Genomic DNA, 25718 nt, shown 5'->3' with positions numbered 1-25718 from the left:
GACAAGCATATTTTATGATTAATATTGGCGGATACAAAGAATATATCTATCCTAGTGTGTAGTTTATGAACTGGGGAGAAGTAAGAGTATTCGCGGTGAGTGGGGTGGTGCACCGTCCATATATCTCTTAGTCCATTGTTTGATGCCCACTGCGCCAAAGTCTCTGAAGCACGGTTGGCTGGGGCTGCAATGAGTGGGGGGAATGAGCGATCCATTTGAGTGTCCAGTACACTATTGAAGTCACCCCCCCATATGCATTCCAATGAGGGGTCGCTAAGGTTGCCAGTAGTGAGCGTGGATAAGAAGTCACGCTGGTTCGCGTTTGGGGAGTATAGTGCGACCAGGGCTAATGGGGACCCATCTAGGGCGCCTTCAAGTATTACATATCTACCATTTGGATCGCATTGTGTGCGAGACGGTACAAACGGGACAATGGGTGCTATCCAGATGGCTACTCTGCGAGCAAAGGACGAAGAAGTGGTGCCGTATAATTGGCCCTTCCATTTTGAGCGTGCAGTGTGCAGGATGGATTTGGTGAAATGTGTCTCTTGTAGCAAAGCTATGTGTGTTTGATGTCTTGTGAGAAAAGCGTGAACCCTTTGGCGTTTCCGAGGATTTGCCATACCCCTAACGTTCCATGTGAGTATTTTGTATTTCAGGGTCCCTTGGTACTTATGAGTGGCCATAGTTGTTTTATATATATTATATGAACGGGATTTTAATTGTCTGTCAGCCCAATTTTTACATTGTTATGGGACTCAGTCGCTGTGACTGGCCGACCAGTAATTAACAAGCTGTGAGCTGTACATTTGTTGCTACAGTAAGCGTTTCTTGTGTGTTTGCCGCTGTTTTTATGTTTAACCCGCCTTCTATAGATCCATACACCTAATATAGAGGTGCACACTAAAACAATATACAACAAATAAACTATTAAAATATAGAGAACAATACCGGAAAAATCCAGTGTGAGGTAATTGTCCATATGGAGCAGGGGGGTGCCAATTAGCGTTGGTGCAAAGGTACGGTCTTACCCTGCCCGGGTTTCACGTAGTTTAGAAAGCAAAGCGCGCCGGCCGGGGGGCACCCGTTGGCTGCAAGACTGCGTGAAGGAGCATTGAAGAAGCTGTGACGAGAACTTTTAGGCGTTGAGTGAGCAAGTCCGATCATTCAGCAGATGTCGTCCGCTGTGCGCGGTGTGAGGAGAGGACCGCGTGTGGACTCAGTTGAGTCAGAGTTTGTATCCTGTTCCAGTTCGATTTCCGTTTGCAGAGATAGGGCGGCGGGAGAAGCGTTGACAAAATTGAATGTTGTCCGAAGGAGCCGAGAGCGCTCGGATTTTGCCTGCTCAGGTGAGGGTCCAGCTCCCCGTCTCTTGCGTTGCTAACGGTACAGCGTGGAGAGAGATCTATTGTCGTCCTGAGTGACTGCGTCCAACGGGTCTGCCAGGCCCTTGGCATGCAGCCAAGTCCAGGCATCTTCCGGGGTGGTAAAAAAGAAGGAGCGAGAGTCATCTTGTACCCGAAGTCTGGCTGAGAACATCAGTGCATATTTGATATCGTGTTTGCGGAGGCATGTTTTAACTCGGTAGAAGGAGTTGCGTTTTTTTTGCACTTCTGCTGTAAAGTCTGGATAGGCTGTTATCGTAGCATTTTCATAGCACACTGGGCCTGATTTGCGAAATAATTGGAGGATAAGGTCTCTGTCTCGGTAGTTAAGGAGTCTTATTATAAGAGGTCGTGGCTGTGAGCCGGGTGATGGAGGTCTGCCTGGGATCCTATGTGCTCTTTCAACAGAGAAGAACTTCGGGATGTTGTTTTTAAGGATTGTGTCTATGAGCCATTGTTCAATGAACAGTTCTGCGCTTGAGCCCTCTGCGCATTCGGGGAATCCGACCAGGCGTATGTTGTTGCGGCGGGACCTGCCTTCTGCATCTTCCGTTCTGCGCTTTAAGAAATCAACTTCTGTTGACAGCTGCGTTAGTTGTAGTTGCATGTCTTTCATGGAGCCAGGTAAGGACGCTGTGCCTTTTTCAAGTTCGGATACTCTATCGGCTAGAGCGTGTTGGTCAGTGCGAAGGATGTTGAGATATTCTGTTACAGAGCCTATTTTGGCTTCCATGGTGGTCTTAGTGTCTAGAATGGCTTGCAAGATTTTTTCAAATTGCGAAGTATGTGATTGTAAAGTTAGTTCCAGCTTCTGTAATGTTGATTGCGCAGTGGTGTGAGCTTCTGGAGGGGGTGTTGTAGTATGATCCATTTTGGTGAGAGGTGCTCGGGTGGTCTTTGGCTTCACCATTTGAGAGACGCAGCAGTGTCTGTGAGTTAGTGTTGCGTTTGGGGTCCCTGCGGTGAGAGCCGCTTCGTCAGATGTTGTGGCAAGCCAGCCGATCGGGGCACACGTCCGGCGAATAACTTGGGGAGGAGCAGCTAAAAGCGTTAACTATCTGCTTGAAGGGGCCGCAGTTAGCGGTGTCAGCCGGGTATCACGCTGGTGAAGAGGCGTGGATTGGCGCTTCCAGACTAGGTAGGAGCAGTGTCTGTACTGGATGTTTTGGGTTTTTGAGAGGAATATTTGATGTATTATGAAGTTTCGTCTCGAAGAGTGTCGCCAGGAGGCTCACCTTGTATTATTGTCTGCACCTCCTGTGCCCCAGGGATCCGTCCGCAATTCGTTCTGCAACTGCCACTCCGCTCCTGAGGGGTGGAGTGCGGTAAAGTTGGTGTAAGCCCGGAAAGACTGTGCGGGGTGAACAAACTTTACTGATTCTGTCTTTCTTGGTGCAATGGGGGGGCACAGGGGGGCTTGGGGTGATGTTGTTGCTCAAATGCGGTCAGTCAGTGCCCCTGGTATGCATCACGTTTGTGGAGGGCGCTTAAGCAGGTTGGTTCACTTTGCCGGAGAGTTCAGCACTTCTGGGCCGCGGGATCATGGCCCTGCAGAGGTTTGAAGCACCCAAAATGGCGGCCTCCAATTATACGATCGACCGATCAGGCCGTTTTTCGGGCCGGCGGCGGTGCCTGCCTTAAGCTGCGGAGGTCCTGGGTATGGGACAAGACTTCGGGCCGTATCGCGGGCGTCCGATGAGTGCCTACGCGAGGAAAGGGAGCGGCCCGAGCAGGCGCGCTCCGGATTAGCACTGGGTTGAGCAGGGTTGTGTGTGGGAGGACTCGGCCAGCCCCGCGCGCGCCGGGCAGCCCCCTGCGGGCCAGCGGTCAGTCCCGGCGCACACGACGGGGTCGCGGCACCGACCTCTTACCTCCGTGGTAACGCCGGGGTCCAAGCGACGGCTCCGGTTCGCCGAGCATGTCGCTCCGATCCGCCGGGCCGCGCGGTCCTCAAGGCGAGCGCGGGTCGTAGAGATGCATTTTTCTACTGGAGCACAGCGGCTCCGAAGCCGCGGTCTCGGTTGATAGTGCAGCCCTCTGGGGCCCCCCGAACAGCTTCTTCACCCTGCCCCAGGGGGGGGGTCTAGGGACTCAACAGCAGGATAGTTGTGCGGGCTGGGTGACGGAGCTGCAGTTTATGCTGCCGCTCCGATCGCCATCTTGGCCACGCCCCCCTACCTCACTAGGGCTTATAAAACTATTTTTATAAGGTCCCTGCTTATAGTTACATGGCACCCAGCCCTAGGGGCACATAGGGCACACCTTAGGGGTGACTTATATGTAAGAATAAGGTAGTTTAAGACTTTGGAACTACTTTTAATTCCAAAGTCGAATTTGCATGTAACTTTAATTTAAAAGCAGCCAGCAAGGCAGGCCTGCCTTTAAAATGACACTGGGCACCTCAGCAGTGCATCTATGGGTGCACTACCTATGCTGGGGTCCCTAAACCTACATGCCCTACCATATACTAGGGACTTATAGGTAGGGTGACTTAGCCAATTATAATTAGCCTAATTTGCATACTGATTTTACACAGAGCACAGGCCCTGGGACTGGTTAGCAGTACCAAGGGCACCATCAGAGTCAGGAAAACACCAGCAAAAAGTGGAAAATGGGGGCAAAAAGTTAGGGGACCTTTGCAATCGGCCCTGTTCTCTCACAAGACCCATCTCTCTACTAACTTTCCTGGCCAAATTCAGAGAGAAAGTAATCAAACTGCAACTTGCCAAACACATGGAACACCACCTACTCCTGAAAAGCTCACAAATTGTGTTTTGCAGCAGCCACAGTACTGAAACTGCCCTCATCGCAGCCATGGAAAACATTCCTGCCATAATCAACCAAGGCAAGACAGCGGCCCTGACCCTCCTCGATCTTTCCACAGCATTAAACACCATCTCACACTACACACTCATCATTGACTCCACCACACCGGAATCTGGGTAACAGCACTCAAGTGCATCACTTCATTTCTCACTGGAAGAACCCCCAGAGCACACCTCCCTCATTTCACCTCCGAACCCAAGGAAATCATCTGCAGATTCCCACAGGGATCATCTCTGAGCCTCACCCTATGCAACATCTGCATGACTACACTAGCCAGGATAATCAGATCCCATGGAATCAACATCATCTCCTACACTAACAACAACAAAATGCAACTCATCTTCTTTCTCTCAGAAGACCCTAGCAACACCTGGAGCAGCTTCCACAACTGCATGACCAGCATTGCAGACTGGATAAAGGAGAACTGCCTGAAGCTTAACACTGACAAGCTAGAGGTGTTGATCTTCAGAAGCAAGAGCTCCTCATGGGACTCCTCGTTACTCCAAGTGGCCCCAGAGTTCAGTCCCACACCTATCCCGATTGAGTATGGCAGAAACCTCGAAATCATACTCAACAGCAAGGTGCGAGCCGCACATTCAGCTTGGGACGTGGTGCGCGGCGGTAGGAAGCACCGCGCCCCTGCACTTAATTATCTTTATCGAGGCCCCAAATTGGGCATGGGTCCTCGCTACAGAATTGGCACAAAGCGTCCCGCTAGTTTTTTCCCTCTTTCCCACTCTCCCTTTTTTCCCCCACTTACCTTCTGCTTCTTTTTCTTTCTTCTTTTCTGTCTTCCTCGTTTCTTCCTGACTTTATGCCTTTCTTCATGTCCATGATTCCTTTCTCTTCCCAGCATGCTTTCCTTTTCCTTGAATGCCTTTGGAGCCTTACTTTACATGGTGCCTTTACTATAGAATTCTATGTTATGTTCCCAATCCAATATGGTGTCTTTTACTTCCTGCCGGTCACTTCCTGTACTTTGGGTATATAAGGTGTGTGATTCCTGTTCTCTTTGCGCTGCAACACTTCCTTTGGGAGGTGATCTTCGGTCCTGTTCTTCTGCGTCAGATATTTGATTTTCTGATCCTGTTCCAGCTTTTCTATGTCATTTTTGCCTTTTGTTCAGATTTATTTTTACCTTTTGTTTTTGTTCCAGGAGTTCCTATTGAGGTTTTTTCCCCTTTGGGGATTTTCCCTCGGGGACTCCTTCTGGAGGGCACGGACTGCATTTGGCGTTCCCTCCGTCAGCAGCACCGTGGCTACCAGAAAGGGTCGCCCCTACTTGGGCCAAGGCAGAACCTTTAAGGACAAAGACCTCGCCACAATTCCAGTGGGCCACAGATACAGACAACGAGTAGGTTGTGCCACATGGTACCACAAATGAATGCAGTCACATTTTCCTGCTTCTTCATACTGCGCATGCTATGCAAGATCTTCAAGTGGTTCACCCAGGACTCAAGGCGTACTGTTACCCAAGCCATCGTCACAAGCAGACTGGATTACAGCAACACACTCTATGTAGGAATACCAGCCCACCTACTCCAAAGACTCAGACCATCTAGAACCTCAATGCCAGACTCATCCTTGACCTCCCATGTTGCACCCACATCACCTCAGGAAGCTGCACTGGATCCCGGTCCAGAAACAATGCCAGTTCAAGCTCTTCACACATGCATTCAATGCACTGCAAAATAACCTGAACCCCCTACCTCAACCACTGTCACCACTTCCAACAAGCCCTCCAGGCACCTTCACTCTGCCTCCCTCTCTCCCAAACTCCCTGAGTACACAGAAGTAGAGTCAGATGTTGATCCTTCTCTCAACATGCAGCTAAGTCCTGTAAAAACCTCCCCCTCCGCATCACTGCTGGAATTCCACAAGAAGCTGAAGACCAGGCTCTTCAACTAGAACACTAGTCCCTCTATTTTCTTCAAGTTAACATCCTCCTAGCGCTTTGATGCCCTCAAGGGCAATAAGCTCCGCTCTACAAATACTCTACTATGACAACATAATGTTAACAAAGTTTTAAATGTCTTGCCATACTTTTACTTCTATTTTACCTGATGTGTCACTCAATTTTTCGGTGTCAGAACTAGGATTGCCACCTGACTAGTTTTCTACTATTTTAATGTTTCTGCTGGTACAAAAATAAGCAAAATTACCGGAAGCAGGTATTTTTGGCCCTAATCTGTACATACTTCAAATAGCAAATATGAATAGAAAAAAGTTGTAAATGTGTTCTACAGGTGTGTAAGAATGATCCCTGACAAATAATTAATGTAACCTACCACAACAAATTGGGGGGTAGGAGGTGTTTTTCCCGGTCCTCTTTCTCCCTCACCAAGGACTACTCATACACTACATAGAGGAACCGTTTTTTTTTTAACCTATCCAAAATGTTTAATCCCTGTTCAAAAAAGGGGAACCCACCATGGATTTGAAAAATTGCCCTCACTCACTAATTAGTTGCATGCTTCATCATTGGGCATGCTACTATACCCAGGTGCAGCCAACATCCTGGGTAGAGCGATTTTGTTTTCAGAGCTTGTGTCAAAGGGGAGACCACTTTTTGTTACTTCGAGATCTGCTCTATAAATCTTATCAAAGTAAAACTGCCTAGGAAAGTGTGTTCTAAATCCTTTAATAAATTAGGTCCCCCGACTGAGTTAAAATCAAAACGTGGGGTAGACTGCGGATATTAGTGTCTGTGGCCCCTTTATATTCTTTCATACCCATATGCTTCGGCCCTCTTCTCAGTCATTTATATTCTTTCCTACCCATATGCTTCAGCCCTCTTCTGAGCCATCTAGGGTCTATGGGCCTTCATTAGGGTATCAGAACCCTGTAGTTAATCACCCTTCTGCTCATTACCACCAAATTGCTGAGTCAGAAGTGTTGAGATTATTAGTCCAGTTCTCGCTGTAACACCTCACAAATACCTGAGGAAACAAGGAAAAACAATTCGAATATAGCCATATCGTTACACACCCAAAGGATGGATCCCATTTCTTTCACCCAGGTGCACAAGGTATGTCAAGTGAATACAACACAAGGCCATCACCTTATCCAAAGTCTCAAGTTGGGTATACTCACTTACCGAGTTTCTTTAAATCATTTTCTAAAAACGGGGATGGAGTAGGGCAGTACCCTACTGTCACACTCTGTTATTAAAAGATTTCAAGATACAAGTAAAGGGTATTGAAACAATGCCAAATCACAAAACCTCCCCCCGCCCCATAAAAAAGGGTGCAATTACTGCCCATCCTCTTTTTTATATATTTTTTTCCTTGAGCAGATGTAGAACTTAGCAAAAAATACAGATATCAAAACAGCTTTTCAAACTTATCCTCCCAATACTTCATTAATATTTAGATTGACTATATACGATATTTATAATAACACTTAGAAAATAGCATATGCCATAGCCCCATCATGACCGGGACAGATCCTCTACCTTGAAGGTTTGTCCCCAGATACCTGTAAATTTGTGACCTGCACCGATTCTTTGCGCATAGAGCTTTTCCTTGGCCCGTACCCCCCTCATCTTTACCTCCCATGCTTCAAATGAGGGGGAAAGGTGTGATTTCCATGCTTGTGTTATCAATAACTTTGCAATCAGAGAGGCTATGAAGAATAACTGCTTCATCCGCATCCTAAGGTTTTGGTGCTCCGAAATTCCAAAGAGAGCCCCCAAAGTGTCTGGGGTAAGTATACAGTGTAATTTCCTGCTGAGCCACTGAAACACTTTCACCCAAAAGTCGAACAACTTGGGACAGGTAAAACACATATGGAGCCAATCCCTTATATTGTCATTACACCGTGGACAAACGCCTGAAGAATTCGGAAAAGCTTTCTTAATTTGGGCAGGAGTAAGATATAACATCCATTTTTTTTTTAAGTTTGCCCCCCTAATCGCCTTGTGTGACATACTATTGAAAGACCTCCACATTTGTAGCTCGATTTTGCACCCGGTGGACCTTTCAATCTTTGATGAAACCCAGGAAAGGACTTGTGCTGTTTCCTGAGAGTTAAGAATCTTAATCTAGTTTCCCAGCCCCTTCTGATTTCCATAGAACGCCTGAGAGATAGTAGAGGTGGGTTGATCCCCTAAGGCAGTGTGGGGAAGCAAAAAATGCTGAATCTGAAGATAAGAATATTTTAGAAGATCAGAGATTTGTACTCCCGCCTGACATTGGTCCCAGGTCTTAACTTGATTACCGTTTAAGAAGTCGTAAAAACTGGTAAGCCCAGAAATTATCCACTGATTTAACTGAGCAGGAAGCAGGTTTAACCCCAATAGCCCTGACTGAGTCAGAGGCATTTTGGGATACAACCTGACAATTCAATACTTTTCTCGAAATTATAAAAGCTGAGCATATACTATGATAGGGACTTTGTATCTAGTACGCTTGGGTTGCCGCTGAATTTTGAGAAAAGGGGCTAACTGGCAGCCAATCTTGCAGAGCATGATATTAAGATAAAAACTAGCATTAGGGGATGAAGTAGCTTTAGAGACCCAGTCCATAAATGCAGCATCATAATATTTCCTAACGTTTGGCAGTGCCGATCCTCCATCTTCCACTGCAAGAGATAGAGTCTCCAACTGAGCCCATAGTTTTCTATTAGCCCAAACAAACTTGCGAAGAAACACATCGGGCTCCTTGAAAACATTTTGGTGGATTTTGATATCACGCTGGAGAAGGTGAACAAGAGAAAAGGAAGAATCATCATTTTAACCAATGCTACCCGCCCAATAATTGATAACGGAGATGCTTGCCATTTTTGTAATAGATGTTGCGCTTTTTTGAACACTGGAACATAATTTTAACCAAAAAGATCCGAAAAGTCGTGGGAGAGGTAAATGCCCAAATATCTTATAGGACGCCGCAAGCGAATCTGTGCCCGCATCTCTGATGGAAGAGCATTCTCGGTGGTATTAAACAATAGGGCTTTTGATTAGAGTGGCTGATCCTATACCCCCCCCCCCAGCTCTGTAAAGGCCCTTATTTTGGCAAAGGCCCTGGCAATATTGGAGGAATCTGCTGCCAAATAGAGGATCATGTCATCGGCGAACAGTTTTAACTTTGGTGCCTGGATGATAGGAGGGAGAATAGCAGCATCTTTGCGCAGGGGCACTCCTAAAGGTTCAATTAATAGTGTACAGAGCACAGGGGAGAGTGGACATCCTTGCCGCGTGCCTCACTTAACTTGAAGAATACCCGCTATGTGTGAATTAATAAGTATTTTTATTTGAGCTTTAGAATAAAGATTACGGAGTATCTGTATAAATTGGCTGGGAAACTTGAATTTTACTAAGATCTGAAAGAGTACCTCCCATTGAACTAGATCGAAGGCTTTCTCGGCATCCAACATTATAATAGCCGCCGGTTTACATTGTGGGAATAATAGTCTATCACCTGGATTAAGAAGTTGGTGTTAGTGGCTAACAACCTACCCGGGAGAAACCTGCACTGATCTTCATAGATTAGATCCTGCACCACTAAAGCCAATCTTTGTGCCAGTATCTTGGCTAGAAGCTTATAGTCAAAGTTTAATAAGCTAATTGGACAATATGAATCTGGTTTCAGCACAGACCTATCTTTTTTCAGGAAACTGACCACTGTGGCTCTAGTAAAGGATGGAGGTATTTCCGCCCCTTGAAGTATACTACTAAAGAGAGAGGCCAGGCACTCAACAATCTGATCAACAATACTTTTATATAGTTCTGCCAGAATTTTGGTGGATTTTGATATCACGCTGGAGAAGGTGAACAAGAGAAAAGGAAGAATCATCATTTTAACCAATGCTACCCGCCCAATAATTGATAACGGAGATGCTTGCCATTTTTGTAATAGAGGTTGTGCTTTTTTGAACACTGGAACATAATTTTAACCAAAAAGATCTGAAAAGTCGTGGGAGACGTAAATGCCCAAATATCTTATAGGACGCCGCAAGCGAATCTGTGCCCGCATCTCTGATGGAAGAGCATTCTCGGTGGTATTAAACAATAGGGCTTCTGATTAGAGTGGCTGATCCTATACCCCCCCCCCCCAGTTCTGTAAAGGCCCTTATTTTGGCAAAGGCCCTGGCAATATTGGAGGAATCTGCTGCCAAATAGATGATCATGTCATCGGCGAACAGTTTTAACTTTGGTGCCTGGATGATAGGAGGGAGAATAACAGCATCTTGGCGCAGGGGCACTCCTAAAGGTTCAATTAATAGTGTAAAGAGCACAGGGGAGAGTGGACATCCTTGCCGCGTGCCTCACTTAACTTGAAGAATACCCGCTATGTGTGAATGAATAAGTATTTTGGGTGGGAAACTTTAATTTTACTAAGATCTGAAAGAGTACCTCCCATTGAACTAGATCGAAGGCTTTCTCGGCATCCAACATTATAATAGCCGCCGGTTTACATTGTGGGAATAATAGTCTATCACCTGGATTAAGAAGTTGGTGTTAGTGGCTAACAACCTACCCGGGAGAAACCTGCACGGATATTCATAGATTAGATCCTGCGCCACTAAAGCCAATCTATGTGCAAGTATCTTGGCTAGAAGCTTATAGTCAAAGTTTAATAAGCTAATTGGATGATATGAATCTGGTTTCAGCACAGACCTATCTTTTTTCAGGAAACTGACCACTGTGGCTCTAGTAAAGGATGGAGGTATTTCCGCCCCTTGAAGTATACTACTAAAGAGAGAGGCCAGGCACTCAACAATCTGATCAACAATACTTTTATATAGTTCTGCCAGAATACCATCCTCTATGTGCAGCCACATTCTCTCAGATTTATTCCAGTTGCTAGGAAGCATTTAGCTCCTATTTACAGACCAAGCGCAGCACCTACTGTTGTATTTTAAAGTTAGTAAGTTAGAAGTGTAAGGGTCTCTTAGCAACATGAAAAGAATGTGAACGTTGGGGATGGGATTGTTGGCAGAGTTCAGTTGCGGTCTGAACCTGCCAGGGTTGGATGTGTGCAACTGGATTACCGATCGTGGGTCTAATAAAGAAGAAAAAGAAGAGAAAGCGGAGTCTTATCTTCAGTGGCGATGAGGGTGGGATGGCCTTCCCTGTGACCGACCACGACCAACCCTGGTATTGTTGAAGATATTGGTGGGACCGAAGAAGTTTAAGTATGTAATTAGAGAGCGTGGTGTGGAGCAGTACAATAAGGATATATACCAACTTAACGATCAGCAAGACGATCGGCAAGTATTTTATTTGTTGTGTGGACGATTGTTAGAGAAGTTGGGAGAACAGCGCTTACCTCGCGCTGCGTTGGCGGTACCGTTGGTGCGTTGCGCGCTCGCTTGTTTTGATTTAAGTGAGTACGTGAGCCCATCTTCCTAGGGCATGCACCGGTGTGGGAGTTCCTTGGACATTACATATTGACGCACAACAGCGCGTCAGGAATTGCCTGTAGAAACAAGGCAAAGTGCAAGCGGCAATATAGATCGACGTGGACAGCTTCTTGAATCCTAACGCTGTGTTCACGTTTGGCAGTGTTTAGCCAACGTATGTCTATCACGCAGAGTTTTCTGTACAAGGAGTTTTCCAAAATCTATCGCGCGGAGTCTCTTCTGCATGAGGAGGTTTTCAGGAATGTGAACAAGTCGGGTAAGAAGAAATGGACTGATTTTAAAATCTTCAGAGTACATAGGCAATGGAATAGTGACGGAGCATATTAAATAAACTGAATGATTTGGCTTGATGGACATCGGCACAAGACATCGGTGACTACTTTTGTATTTTACTTTTTTTTTTTGTGGGGACTTCGCTAAGCATTTTGCTCTACAGTGACTATTTGGGTGTAGTTCTTTTTGCTGTATATCTAGTGCATTTTCTTTTTGGGTTGTTTTTTTGGTGTAGCTCAACATGCAATCGATAGCACCTCCACCGACATTTTTGGCAATGCCTGGGGAACCAACTATGACGTGGGAGGATTGGCATGATGCCTTTGAAACATACTTGGAGGCATTAGGTGGAGCTATTTTTACAGCTAAAAGAAAATTAGCTCTATTGAAGCATAATTTGGGGGTTGAGGGCAGGAAGGTATTGAAAACATTACCCCATGTAAGTAGTATAGGAGATGCGGAGGGTGGTTCAGATGAAGAAAGCAAAGGTGATGATGTGTATTCCAGGGCAATGGGGGTGTTAGAATCTCATTAAAGCAGGAAAACTAGTATCATAGTAGAACGCCATAGGTTCTTCTCAAGCGCACAAGCTCCCCATGAGTTGATTGACCAATTTGTGTGTCTGTTGCGTACATATATCTTTTATAACAAAGTGATGGTTGGACTGTGATTACTGAGTGTTCTAAAATGGGGACCGGTTTTCTCAGGCATCTGGTTTTTCTTTCTTTCTGTAACGATTATTTGTGAACCGGCATTGGAACAAGAAAGTTGATGTTTTCCATCTTTCTTTGGATTTAACTTATATCTTCGCCTTGGTTGCAGGTATATATTTTCAGTGAAGTGAATGTTGGGATCTTTTGGTCACTTGGTGTTTGCATGTATTGTTTTTTTGAGCACACTGTTTTATTATTTGCATTTTTATTCTTAATTTTCACTTTTATTCTTGGTAAAAGTGGTTACACGGGTGTTGGCACTGGTGGTTCACCGTATCTCAAGAGCGTATATTTATTGAATTAATTTTTGTATCCTTTGTTGTATTTCTTTATCAGGTTATTGATTATTGGGAAGGATTACAAAATTGATGAAGCCTGCGGTATTTTGTATTATAAAGTACTGAAGGAACTGCCCTGATGAAGGAGGCCTCCTAAATTAGAGGATTACCGCCGAAACGCGCGTAGGCTTGGTTCCTACTGTTGTTGGTGCAGAGAACTTATGATTTGGTTATTATCAAGCAAGACTGAGCGATAATTGTGATTGAAATAACAGGATTATGTTATTTTGAGTTGTGTTACGGCTATTGCCGAAAGAGGAAATGCTTATATTCAATCGTAATTAAATGTACTTGTGAGGTTTAAAAGTTTTATATGCCAATTGTTGTGGTATCACCATTGTGTTGTTTTGTCTTTTGTGGCACTTTGTCCTTGTGAGCCATTGTGGTTGTATATTTATGTATTTGTATTCGTTGTATTGAATTGTTTTTTAATATTTATGTATGATTTAGGCTTAACGTTTGTTAACTTCCCTGTGTTATATTTGTATATCTATAAAGTAAAGATATTTTTGTTTTTTCTTATGTACATACACATTTAATAAATATTATCTTTGAATCTATTTTTTTTTTTTTTTTTTTTGTATTTTTTGGATAATGTTGAACATTGGTTGTAGCTCATTTTCTTCTTGCTTGTACTCAAGTGTTTAGATTTAGACACACCATTTGGTCTTACATCTGCTTCGCCAGTGTTCCAGAGGGTTATGCAGAGTTTATTAGGAGAAGCTGAGAACGTGAGGTTTTTCCAAGATGTGTTGGTGTGGGCAGGAAGTATGGATGAACATGATAGTGTTATGAGGAAAGTGTGTTGAATTTTGGAGGATGAAGGACTGGAGGTTGAATTGAGTAAATGCAAGTTTGGATGTCAAACTGTAGAATATCTGGGACATACCATTTCTGGGAATGGTATTAAACCAAAAGCAAAGTTGATGGAAGCAATTGATAAAGCGCCTAGTCCAACAGATAACAATTAGTTAAGATCATTTCTAGGGTTGGTAGAATATTATGCCAAATTTGTAAGAAACTTTGTTGATGTGGCACAAACTTTGCGTGGGTTAATGAAGAAAAATCAGAAGTATGTATGGACGGAAGAATGTCAACGAGCATTTGAGGATCTTAAAGGAAGCATTATTAATGCTGTTGAACTGAAACCTTTTGTAGCACAAAGACATACTATAATATCAACGGATGCGAGTATGCATGGTTTGGGGGCTGTTCTAATGCAAGTACATAAAGGGAAAGAACATGCTATAGCATTTGCTTTGAGAACATTGAAGGGTGCTGAAGTGACTTATTCTGCAGTAGAAAAGGAAGCACTTGCATGTTGGTGGGGAGTTCAATATTTCAGGAATTACGTATGGGGAAGGAGGTTTGAACGACGAACCGATCATAAACCCCTAGTCGATATGTTTACCAAAGAAGGGGCCAGTCAAGCGTCATCTAGAATTGCGAAGTTGTTGTACCGACTGCAAGAATATACGTTCTCAGTGAAATATGTTCCAGGAGTGAGAAATGTGAATGCAGATTGTTAATCTAGACTACCTATAGAGGGAGCTAATGAGGAAGATGACGAGGATTGGTTGGTAGCGGATATTCAAGATATAAAAATCAAAGCTATATCTGAGGAGGTTTGGAAAACAGCTGTTGAAGAAGATGTAGAGATGCAGGCGTTAAAGAAATATTTGGATAAGCCCTGGTTTAAGTTAGGTGAAAATGTTGAGAAATTAGCTAATTATAAGAATGTGTGGTCGGAACTATCTGAGCAAGATGGTGTTGTGAGGAGAGGGGACAAGTTGATTGTGCCATATAGTGTGAGGAAGCAAGTGTTGAAAATGTTAGATGAAGGTCATGGAGGCATGCCAGGAACGAAAAGGAAGTCTAGAGATGATTTTTGGTGGCCTGGTATGGATCGAGACATGGAAAGGTTTGTGAGGAATTGTTTGTGTTGTGCGTGTAGCGATAACACACATACATGTGAGAAAACTCCTGTCTTTCCAGTGCCGTTTCCGTGAAAACCACGGCAGAAGGTAGGGATGGATGTGTGTGGTACATTTGAATTCGGTAGCAGTGGGAAGCATTATGCACTTGTAATGATGGATTACCATTCCAAGTGGCCGGAGGTTAATGTGGTAAAGGATGTCAAGTCAGGTGCAATCACAGAATTTTGTGAGGAAATATAGGAGAAGGGAGGGTTATCCTGAAGTTGTAGTGACGGGTAATGGTCCTCAATTCACATCGAAGAAATTTGATGGTTATCTAGTGTGCTGTGGTGTTAAGCACATTAGATCAGCGGTTGCTCATCCCAGGTAAAATGGATTGGTAGAAAGGTTCAACAGGGTGTTAAATGAGAATATACAATTGTCACTTCAGAGTATTTTGGATTGGAGAAAGGAAATGAAGAACTTATTGTGGCGTTATCGTACTACTCCGCATTCTCTTACAATGGAAACCCAGTTCATGTTATTAAAAGGCAGAAAACAATGTACTATAGCAGTACCCGGATGGATGGGTAAAGCTGGTAAGGGTGTGGTTAATGAAGATTTGTTGTTAGGTTGTGTGAAAAAGGTGCAAGAAAGCTATGATGAAAAGTTAACGAGTAAGGCAAAGGAATGCTGGTTTGTGGAGGGAGATTGGGTGCAAACCAGAGTGTGGGAAGGTAACAGAAAAGGTTCATCTAAATGGTCCGTGACTAAACAAGTGATTGGAGTGAGAAAATGTAGTGTGGTCTTGGATGATGGTAAGAGATGGAATACGGAGAGTGTTTTCAAATGTAATGATGGTGCGGTGCAGAAGCGGAAAGAGTTGAGGAATGGTAATAATGATGTAAGTGCTGAGAAGGAGGCGGAACAAATAAGAAAGAGAATGAGTAAGAAACCAAGTTATTTGAAGGATTATTACACAGAGTAGTTTTATTTTGTGTAACTGCCAGGTGCCATGTAATGGTGTGTGTAAACCAAGTTATTTGAAGGATTATTACACAGAGTAGTTTTATATTGTGTAACTGCCAGGTGCCATGTAAGTGTGTGTATTCTTGTTCTTTCTTATATATTTTTTTTGCTTGGTATACGTTTTTGGGGGGGAATGTATTTTAAAGTTAGTAAGCTAGACGTGTAAGGGTCTCTTAGCAACATGAGTAGAATGTGAACGTTGGGGATGGTATTGTTGGCAGAGTTCAGTTGCGGTCTGAACCTGCCAGAGTTGGATGTGTGCAACTGGATTACCATCCTGGATCTAATAAAGGAGGAAAAGAAGAGAAAGTGTCTTTTCTTCACCTACCATCAGTTGTCCTGCTCTCAATCAAATCTTTTGGCTCCCATGTCCAAGACTTCCCTCTGGGTCCTTCCCTGCTAATGTGTTACTAGTCTTGGGTGTTGTCCAAGTGCCACTTGTTCCCTGCCGGCGACCATCACCCATCGCGTAAAGGCCCCTTCATTCAAGTGGGTCATTCCCGAGGCTCAAGTAACAATTTCGGGGTCACTATGGGAATTATTTCAGTCAACGAAATCACTCTCACTTGCTGCTTTTGGGACCATCGAAGCAAATTCAAGCACCCCAATCCCCGGGGTGTGTGATGTCTAATAATTAATGTAAACACAGATAGAGAGTTCATTCTTACATATTATTTAGTATCGTGTCGGTCTTCGCAGACTCTTTAAACAACAAACGGCCGATTTTTTCTTTTGAAAAGGTAGCAACCCTGGTCAGAAATAGCAGAAAATATATGGGTAAGAGGTAGCAAACTATCCGCTTTCTTGACCACCGTTAGACAGTACTCCCTACTGTCTGTCACAGAATTTCTCCATTGCCCATACAAATATTATCAGCGTATGTACATGCTGCCGCGAGCGTAAGGGCACGTTCACCGGCAATACAGGACCGAGCGCAATGACGCCACGCGCCCCCGCTTCTTCCTGCTTCTGTAGTGAACAGACGATGGAGGGCGGGGTCTGAGCGGCCACTCTGACAGAGACGTGCCACGCCCCTTCCCGGAGTCCCGCCCCCTCTGGAACCCCGGCTCTAGCTGCGCTTGTTCTCATGCAGTGTATGGAGGGAGGCATGGAGCAGAAGGAGTGCGAGGCAGGTATCACCTGCGGGTCCCTGTCCCGCTACCTGGATGGCGACTTCTGGAGCATGAAGAATGAGCTGCGCAGGCAGATTGCCAGCTGCCCCCTGTTTCAGCAGAGGTAACCCCACTGGGTTGTGGGCATATGGGGTGGGTTCAGAGAGTGGAGTGTGTGGGTGAGAGAGAGGAGTGGATGAAGAAAGGAGGTTCCTGGTTTATGAAGGAAGCTTTTGCGACAATGGCGAGTTCGGGAAGTTGCACATCCATCCTCACCGGGTCGAGCTGCATGTCGCTTGCCTTATTGCTAATCCCCGGGTTAAAGCCACAAGTATAACATCCTGCTGCGCTATATGAAAACACGCTAATATTGACTCCATCTCGAAGTTCTTCCCGAAAAGCACAGATGATTTCCAACCCCTGCATTTTACACTTCCACCCTGTCTCAACCATCAAAACTGACCTTCCATGTACATAGCTAGGCATCCTTTGCCAGGTTCCTCACTGGTCCTCCAGTCCCAAAGCTGACGCCCCTTCACTGTTACTCCTGCTGTCTAACCGCTGAATCTATCGACCGACCCACCCCCAAACCTGACCTTTACTTGCCGACCCACCCCAAAGATACCTGGAGGAAGCAGGCAAAAATCATCAAAATATTTTTTGAGATCTACTGTTTACTCATTGACAAAATCTGTCCATTATGGACATGTCTAAGAAGCGAACGTAGCACATCATTAGTAATGCTGGATCTAGTGGGTAGGACTTGTAGCCACTAGTTACGTACCCTACTATTAATTTGCGAATGGGGAATGGATGTGATAAAACCAGCTTTCCTCCTCGCGAATTTCAAATCCATCCACATAGCACTCTAGTCATAAGGCGTGTGGAGTCCTGGTGAAAGGGTACTTGCAGGATCTAATTCTTGGTTCTCTGCCAAAATGGTTTTCACCATGCATTACGTATTTTTTTCTTTAATAGATATTGCAGTGTCACTGGTCAAAAGTTGAGAGTATTTAAATAACTTTTCTACACAGGGTTAGGAGTTTTCTGTGGGAACGTTTGGAAACACGAATGACTAATAGAGCTTTTTAAAACCGCGATGGCAAGTATAATTGATCAAAATATGTTTTGTAGTTATGGGGAGATGGTTTCCCTGAGAAATTTCAGGAACCCCTGTTAATGGTGCATTTTAATGCACAGTTGGCCAGTAACTTTGCTTACAATACAAAAGGATTTAAACCAAATTTTAAACGGGACTGCTATTTTTGTTGTCAGGGCCGGCCTTTGCGCTGGTGGCGCCCTGTGCAACAGTGTTTGTTGGCACCTCCCCAATGACCACTTCTGCCACAGATTCCCTCACTAACACCCTTTAACAGTGCCCCTCAAGTCTCCATAACCACTCCCTTTCAGATGCATTTAGTTTTATAGCACCACTTAAAAAAGTGTAGGGTGTCAGAGCATTTTACACTGCACACACATTACACATATACAATTCATCGTAGGTGTGTGAATCAGTGTATACGAAATCTTACATAAAACAGAGGACAAAAAGATGTAGGAGTCACATGTCATCCCTGCTGGTAGGCTGTATAGTTTAAGAGTGGTTGTTCTGGAGAAGCACAAAGTCAGAATTTAAAATGTAACACCATGGTTGGACGTTCTCTTTAATAATAAGAATGGATTGCTTCCCTTAATGATCCATTTGGGCCACATTATGATAACTAAAGACTGGGGAAAAATCATAATGCTCTAATCTATACCTTGCAGTAGGCATGCAGTTCTTTGATGACAGTTAATAGCTTACTGTTCTATGTTAGGATTTAATTTATAAACTGCAAGTAACAAAAGGACCTTTCTGACAAAAGTAGTAACCTACTGACCTTTTTGCATTATATGCACTTTGTGATCTGCATGGTACACGTTCTTTGCAGCAAGTATATTAATCCTCTCCTTTACCTTTAAACCTCCACTAGAGAAAACTCTGATCTCTCTCCAGACAGAACATTAATTACCAGAGTGTTCTTTAAATTTTTATTGTTGCCTGAAAATTGCTGGAGGCAAGGAACACCGCAGCAGGTGCTTTTAAAACCATAATATAGCTGCAAACACAGCACCCCCACCTGAAGTCATCACCTGGTGAAGTGGCACCAGTCACACCACCCTAGAGCTGGACCTGTTTGTTATAATAATTATTTAAAGAAAAGACATGGTGCAAATAAAGCACTCAGGACAGTAGCAGTGATCAGCACCTTGGAGGGTGTGAGGAAAAAGTAGATACAAGAGCTATTTTAAAATGGACTTAGAATTAGGGTGATTTAATAAGAAGTTGTCATGTATGAAAATGGGGATAAGTTGGGACTGATTCAGCCACATGCTGAGCAGCAACATTATTGATGTATTCCTTGACACATGATTGATTCTGACACAGCGCTAGTGACTCCTTACCATTAATCATCAACTGGTATAGTAGCATTACTATATTGCTTTCTGCACCTCTTGGTGAGGCCTCATAGCGCTCTCCAAGTGGGCTGCTAGGTCGGACACTATCTTAGTTCACACATGTAGATGGGTGTTGTTTGCAGAGTCATCTGAAGTGTGGAGTTCCCATGTTGCACATGAGTGCCATGACAGCGTGGTTCAAACTTGACACAGCAGCACTCACACATACAGCAGTATACAAAGGTGAGAAAAAGTGTCATTCATCTCTAGCGGTATTGCTTTTTCGGAGAGCATTTGGCTTTATTAGTGATGGGAATACCAGTGGCTTTGACATTGATTATTCTTTATGGAAGTGAGATGAATGGTTGGCATGGCAAGGAAAGGGGATACAGTCGGAGTCGATCCTGGCACAAAAACAGCCTAACATCAGGAGGCACTGTTAGATCACTACCTAGTTGCAACTGGAGCCTAACCTGTGGTGGCATTGTTTTACCACTAGTAAATAGTTTTATTTAGTTCATCCAAAAGTAAAGGTAACCCAAACCACTGAAAGTGCTTTTTCACTGCCAGTAGACCACTTTATAGAGTCTACTTAGGAGCCCTGGAAGGTTCAAGACCATGGAGGCACAGTTAGAGCAGGGGTTGATTATTACTACATATTGTGGTGAAAACCAGTTTACTTGTGTGCACACCATTACTGCAGCTCGACATCGTACAACAATTGCCAAAACTATTTGTTTTGCCAATGTGTGTTAGTATCAGATAAATGAGTAGCAGTGATAATGCTGTGAATATTTAGAATTGATAATGTTTCAGTTCTGAAAATAAGAGGCTGTGAATTAACCATTACTAAACCCTGTGGAAATGCTAGGGGACATTGGAGTGTCTCAGTCAGTCCCTTTTTCCCCTTTATATCATATTCTTGGACACTCTCCAACTCTAGTAGATACTTCCATACTTTTCCCCCCAATATATTTCTGAAATAATCCTTATGAATATCTCACACATCCACTTCCTCTTCACCTATGCCTTTTCTTGATTTCCCCCTGAATGTGCTACCTTGTGCTACCTTTCAGTTACCATTCCTTCTCCTTTTTTCTCCCTTCACCTGTAAATAGAGTATTTCCTTTTCTTTTGGCACTGTAAATATTTCATATGTGTACCCCTTCACCAGCTTTCACATAAAATGGCAGTTAAAATTGGCACATATGTGACCCTTATTCTGGGCACAGTGCAGCAACACTAATGATGTCATAGGCATGAATCAGATCACTACCTGACCGACTGACATGCAGTGTGAGAAACTCACTCTGCCTTTAGTCGTAACTCAAAAGCTTTCTATTGTTGTAGGAAAAAGGCTCCCTGTTGCAGTTACCCCCCACTTTTGCCTGACATTGATGCTGACTTGACTGAGAAGTGTGCTGGGACCCTGCTAACCAGGCCCCAGCACCAGTGTTCTTTCAATAAAAATGTACCATTGTTTCCACAATTGGCACACCCCTGGCACACAGATAAGTCCCTTGTGAAAGGTACCAGTGGTACCAAGGGCCCTGTGACCAGGGAAGGTCCCTAAGGGCTGCAGCATGTGTTGTGCCACCCTAAGGGACCCCTCACCTAACACAGGTATGCTGCCATTGCAGATTGTGTGTGTTGGTGGGGAGAAAAAGGCAAAGTCGACATGGCATTTCCCTCATGATGCCATGCACACAAAATACTGCCTGTGGCATAGGTAAGTCGCCCCCCAGCAGGCCTTACAGCCCTAAGGCAGGGTGCACTATACCACAGGTGAGGACATAGCTGCATGAGCAATATGCCCCTACAGTGTCTAAGTCCATTCTTAGACATTGTAAGTACAGTGTGGCCATATTAAGTATATGGTCTGGGAGTTTGTCAAAAACAAGCTCCACAATGGCTACACTGAACACTGGGATGTTTGGTATCAAATTTCTCAGAATAATAAACCCACACTGATGCCAGTGCTGGATTTATTACAAAATGGACACAGAGGGCATCTTAGAAGATGCCCCGTGTATTTTACCCAATCCTTCAGTGCAGGACTGACTGGTCTGTGCCAGCCTGCCACTGAGATGAGTTTCTGCCCTCCTGGGGTGAGAGCGTTTGTGCTCTCTGAGTACAGAAACAAAGCCTGCACTGGGTGAAGGTGCTTCTCACCTCTCCCTGCAGGAACTGTAACACCTGGTGGTGAGCTTCAAAGGCTTATGCCTTTTGTTACAGCACCCCAGGGCATCCCAGCTAGTGGCGGCAAGGCTAGAGGAGATAATTAGTAAAACAAGGAGGAGTCACCCACCAGTCAGGACTGCCCCTAAGGTGCCCTGTGCTGAGGTGACCCCTGCCTTTAGAAATACCCCATTTTGAGAGTGGAGGATTTCCCCAATACAATTAGGGATGTGCCCCCCTCCCCTCAGGGAGGAGGCTCAAAGAGGGTGTAGCCACCCTCCAGGACAGTAGCCATTGGCTACTGACCTCAATACACCCCTAAATTCAGTATTTAGGGGCAACCCAGAACCCAGGAAATCAGATTCCTGCAACCTACGACAAGAAGAAGAACTGCTGACCTGAAAGCCCTGCAGAGATGACGGAGACGACAACTGACTTGGCCCCAGCCCTACCTGCCTGTCTCCAGACTGAAAGAACCTTCACAGCGGCGCATCTGACAGGGACCAGCGACCTCTGAAGCCTTAGAGGACTGCCGTGAACCAAAAGTACCAAGAAACTCATGAGAACCGCAGCACTGTTCAAAAACAGCAACAACTTTACAACTTTCTTGCAACTTTCAAAGACTTCACTCTTCCCGCGGGAAGTGTGAGACTTCACACTCTGCACCCGATGCCCCCGGCTTGAGCTCCAGAGAACCAACACTGCAGGGAGGACTCCCAGACAACTGCGACCTCGTGAGTAACCGGAGATGACCCCCCTGGACTCCCACAGTGACGCATGCACAGAGGATTTAGAGGCTCCCCCTGACCGCGACTGCCTGGAACAAAGAACCCGACGCCTGGACCAAGCACTGCACCAACAGCCCCCAGGACCAGAAGGAACCGAACTCCAGTGCAGGAGTGACCATCAGGCGACCCTCTCCCTAGCCCAGTCGGTGGCTGGCCCGAGAAGCCCCCATGTGTCCTGCCTGCACTGCTAGAGTGACCCCTTGGTCCCTCAATTGATCCCTATTGAAAACCCGATGCCTGCTAAGCACACTGCAACCGGTGCCGTTGAGGCTGTGTTTTGTGTGCCTACTTGTGCCCCCCCCTCCCCCCAGTGCTCTACAAAACACCCCTGGTCTGCCCTCTGAAGACGCAGGTACCTGTTGGCAGACTGGAACCGGAGCACCCCTGTTCTCAATAGGCGCCTATGTGTTTTGGGCCCTCCTTTCACCTCTGCACCTGACCGGCCCTGTGTTGCTGGTGCAGTGACTTTGGGGTTGCCTTGAAACCCCAGCGGTGGGCTGCTTGTGCCCAGGAACTTGAACTTGTAAGTGCCTTACTTACCTGAAAAACTAACCAATACTTACCTCACCCAGGAACTGTTGATGTTTGCACTGTGTCCACTTTTAAAATAGCTTATTGCCATTTTAACTAAAACTGTGTATGTTACTGCTCTAATTCAAAGTTCCTTACTTACCTGTGTGGAGTACTTTGCATTTTATGTATTTACTTCAAAACTTGAATCTTGTGGTTCTAAAATAAATTCAGAAAATATATTTTTTTATATAAAAACTATTGGCCTGGAGTTAAGTCTTTGAGTGTGTGTTCCTCATTTATTGCCTGTGTGTGTACAACAAATGTTTAACACTACCCTCTAATAAGCCTACTGCTCGACCACACTACCACAAAATAGAGCATTAGAATTATCTAGTTTTGCCACTATCTTACCTTTAAGGGGAACCCTTGGACTCTGTGCACACTATCCCTCACTTTGAGATAGTATGTACAGAGCCAACTTCCTACAATTGTGGCCTGTCATGAGCAGCCATACACACCTTGAACTCACCCTGATACCTAGAGGTGACTAACTCCACAGAAGGTACTACACAATACTCACATATTGCATGAAAACAACACAACTTTAACACATCTGGAAAGAAACAAATATGCATAAGCAAGGCAAGATGAAATGAAATGTGAACTGTAAACACAGACATAGAATAGGCCTTTACAGTCATTGTTGAGAAACTGGTGTTTTTGTTTAAATTAAGTACATGAAAATAGGGCCCTTGCTGGACCCGTTTCAAAGTACGTTTTTAATTATTTTGGGGTATGAGCAGTGACAGAAACTGCCACATTTAAAGCCCTGACAGTAGCCTGCAAGGATCCAAGAAGCTTCTGTTCACTGATTCCCCAGAAAACCAAGAAGGCTTGTTTTTTCCTTGGAATGGAAGCCCCTCCTGGAGGACACTTTGTAGCACAATCCTTGGGATAACAGTCTGAACTACATCTGCAATGTGACTGCCTTTTCATGCAGACACAAAGGGGGTCATTCTGACCCGTCACCGACCACGGGAGCACCGCCAACAGGCTGGCGGTGCTCCGTCAAGCATTCTGACCGCGGCGGTTCAGCCGCGGTCAGAAACGGAAAGTCGGCGGTCTCCCGCCGACTTTCCGCTGCTCGGGAGAATCCTCCATGGCGGCGGAGCACGCTCCGCCGCCATGGGGATTCTGACACCCCCTACCGCCATCCTGTTCCTGGCGGGTCTCCCGCCAGGAACAGGATGGCGGTAGGGGGTGCCGCGGGGCCCCTGGGGGCCCCTGCAGTGCCCATGGCATGGGCACTGCAGGGGCCCCCGTAAGAGGGCCCCACTGTGTATTTCAGTGTCTGCAATGCAGACACTGAAATACGCGACGGGTGCAAACTGCACCCGTCGCACATACCCACTCCGCCGGCTCCATTCGGAGCCGGCTTCCTCGTGGGGAGGGGTTTCCCGCTGGGCTGGCGGGCGGCCTCCTGGCGGTCGCCCGCCAGCCCAGCGGGAAAGCCTGAATGGCCTCTGCGGTCTTTCAACCGCGGAGCGGCCATATGGCGGCTACCGCCGCCCGCCTCTATCGGAATCACCCCCAAAGTATTCCAAGATACTAGCTTTGCTAGTAATGCAAGTGGGTTGATGAAGCAAAAAGCATGGGCTGTAGGCAAACATGGAACATTAAAAGTAAAACAAATGGACACCCTTCTGTTTCTGGATGGGCCTTCGGTGGGCCAGAGGACTCCCTTGGGAGGGCCTGACCCACCTGGCCCCCTCTCCTAAACCGGGCCTGGTCTCACCCACACCCCTCACCACTCAACCGTGACCATTCCTAAACACAGACTTGCAACACCAGCGCTGACCAACCCAAAGTAAAGTAGATCTTTGCAGACTGCCTCCAACCTCTTTTTTGGTTCCGTCGAGGGAGGAGGAGCGGGATTGATTACTTACAAGTCATCCTACATTGAATCAGGCTGCATGACTCTTGGGGTTAGTTGCTCAACCCCATAATTTAATCATACGCCTAATGGCCTGCTGTAAAATTCCCAAACTGACTTTAATACAGCAGTATTGTCAAACATTACAGTTCACTTCTAAACCCAGGGAGCCTCCTACCCTGCCTTTAAACCTGTCCACTCCAACTGTGAACTCTCAAAACTTTCCCAGATTTGAGCCTTCCACAGAGCACTGACTCACCCCAGCACTAACTCACCTACTCACTCTACGCTAGTTCTAACCACTTGCCATAACCACCTCCTGAAATACTGAACTTCTGCACCATTGTAGACTAACCCAACATAAAGCGAACCTCTAAGGACTGAGCACCCCCACATGGGTTCACACCACATACAGTGTAATCTTTTTTGTTGATGTTACAAACGAGACAGGTTTTGAGAATACAAAATACTAGAGAAAGCATTTGCTTTGTAGCTTCCATGGGCAGTGTTGCAGTATATGCATCAACATTAGGAGAAATGCTCCGCCATATTTTCTAGTACGCTTTTATGTTGGTTAGTTGGCCAACAATCTAAGCCCTATGTATAAAAAAAAATAGTTCTATGGAAACCAAAGCTTTTCATCAGAATCTCAGTAGTATATTTTTAAAGAACTGGTGCAACAACAACTTAATTCTAATGAAAGAAGAGAAGAGGGCACATAACTAGAACGTAAATTGCAAATAGCAACAAAAAAAAAGACAAATTCAGGTTCTTACAAAGGGGCTGTAACAAAAAATTAATCAATTTCCTACTGTAATACTTACATCACCGGAGGTCTCTAAAAACCTTTTTTTTTTTTTCAGAAATAGTGAATTTTCAACAGAATCCAGGTAAATGAATTACACCTATAAAG

At 45.1% G+C, this 25718-nt stretch overlaps 1 protein-coding gene across 1 annotated transcript in view; it reads left to right on the top strand.

The window, feature by feature from the left end:
- The first annotated feature begins 16898 nt into the window (after positions 1–16898).
- Positions 16899–25718, top strand: part of ACOXL (acyl-CoA oxidase like) — a 981865-nt gene continuing 973045 nt past the window's right edge. Inside the window, exon 1 of the mRNA XM_069234707.1 lies at positions 16899–17078. Within this exon, the coding sequence (XP_069090808.1) occupies positions 16930–17078 (149 nt within the window). The 5' untranslated portion in view covers positions 16899–16929. The remainder of the gene's footprint in view (positions 17079–25718) is intronic.

This window comes from Pleurodeles waltl, chromosome 5 (genome assembly GCF_031143425.1).
Source record: "Pleurodeles waltl isolate 20211129_DDA chromosome 5, aPleWal1.hap1.20221129, whole genome shotgun sequence".
Taxonomy (NCBI): domain Eukaryota; kingdom Metazoa; phylum Chordata; class Amphibia; order Caudata; family Salamandridae; genus Pleurodeles; species Pleurodeles waltl.
The sequence above is the reverse complement of the archived record's forward strand: the minus strand, read 5'-3'. Positions and strand labels throughout refer to the sequence as shown.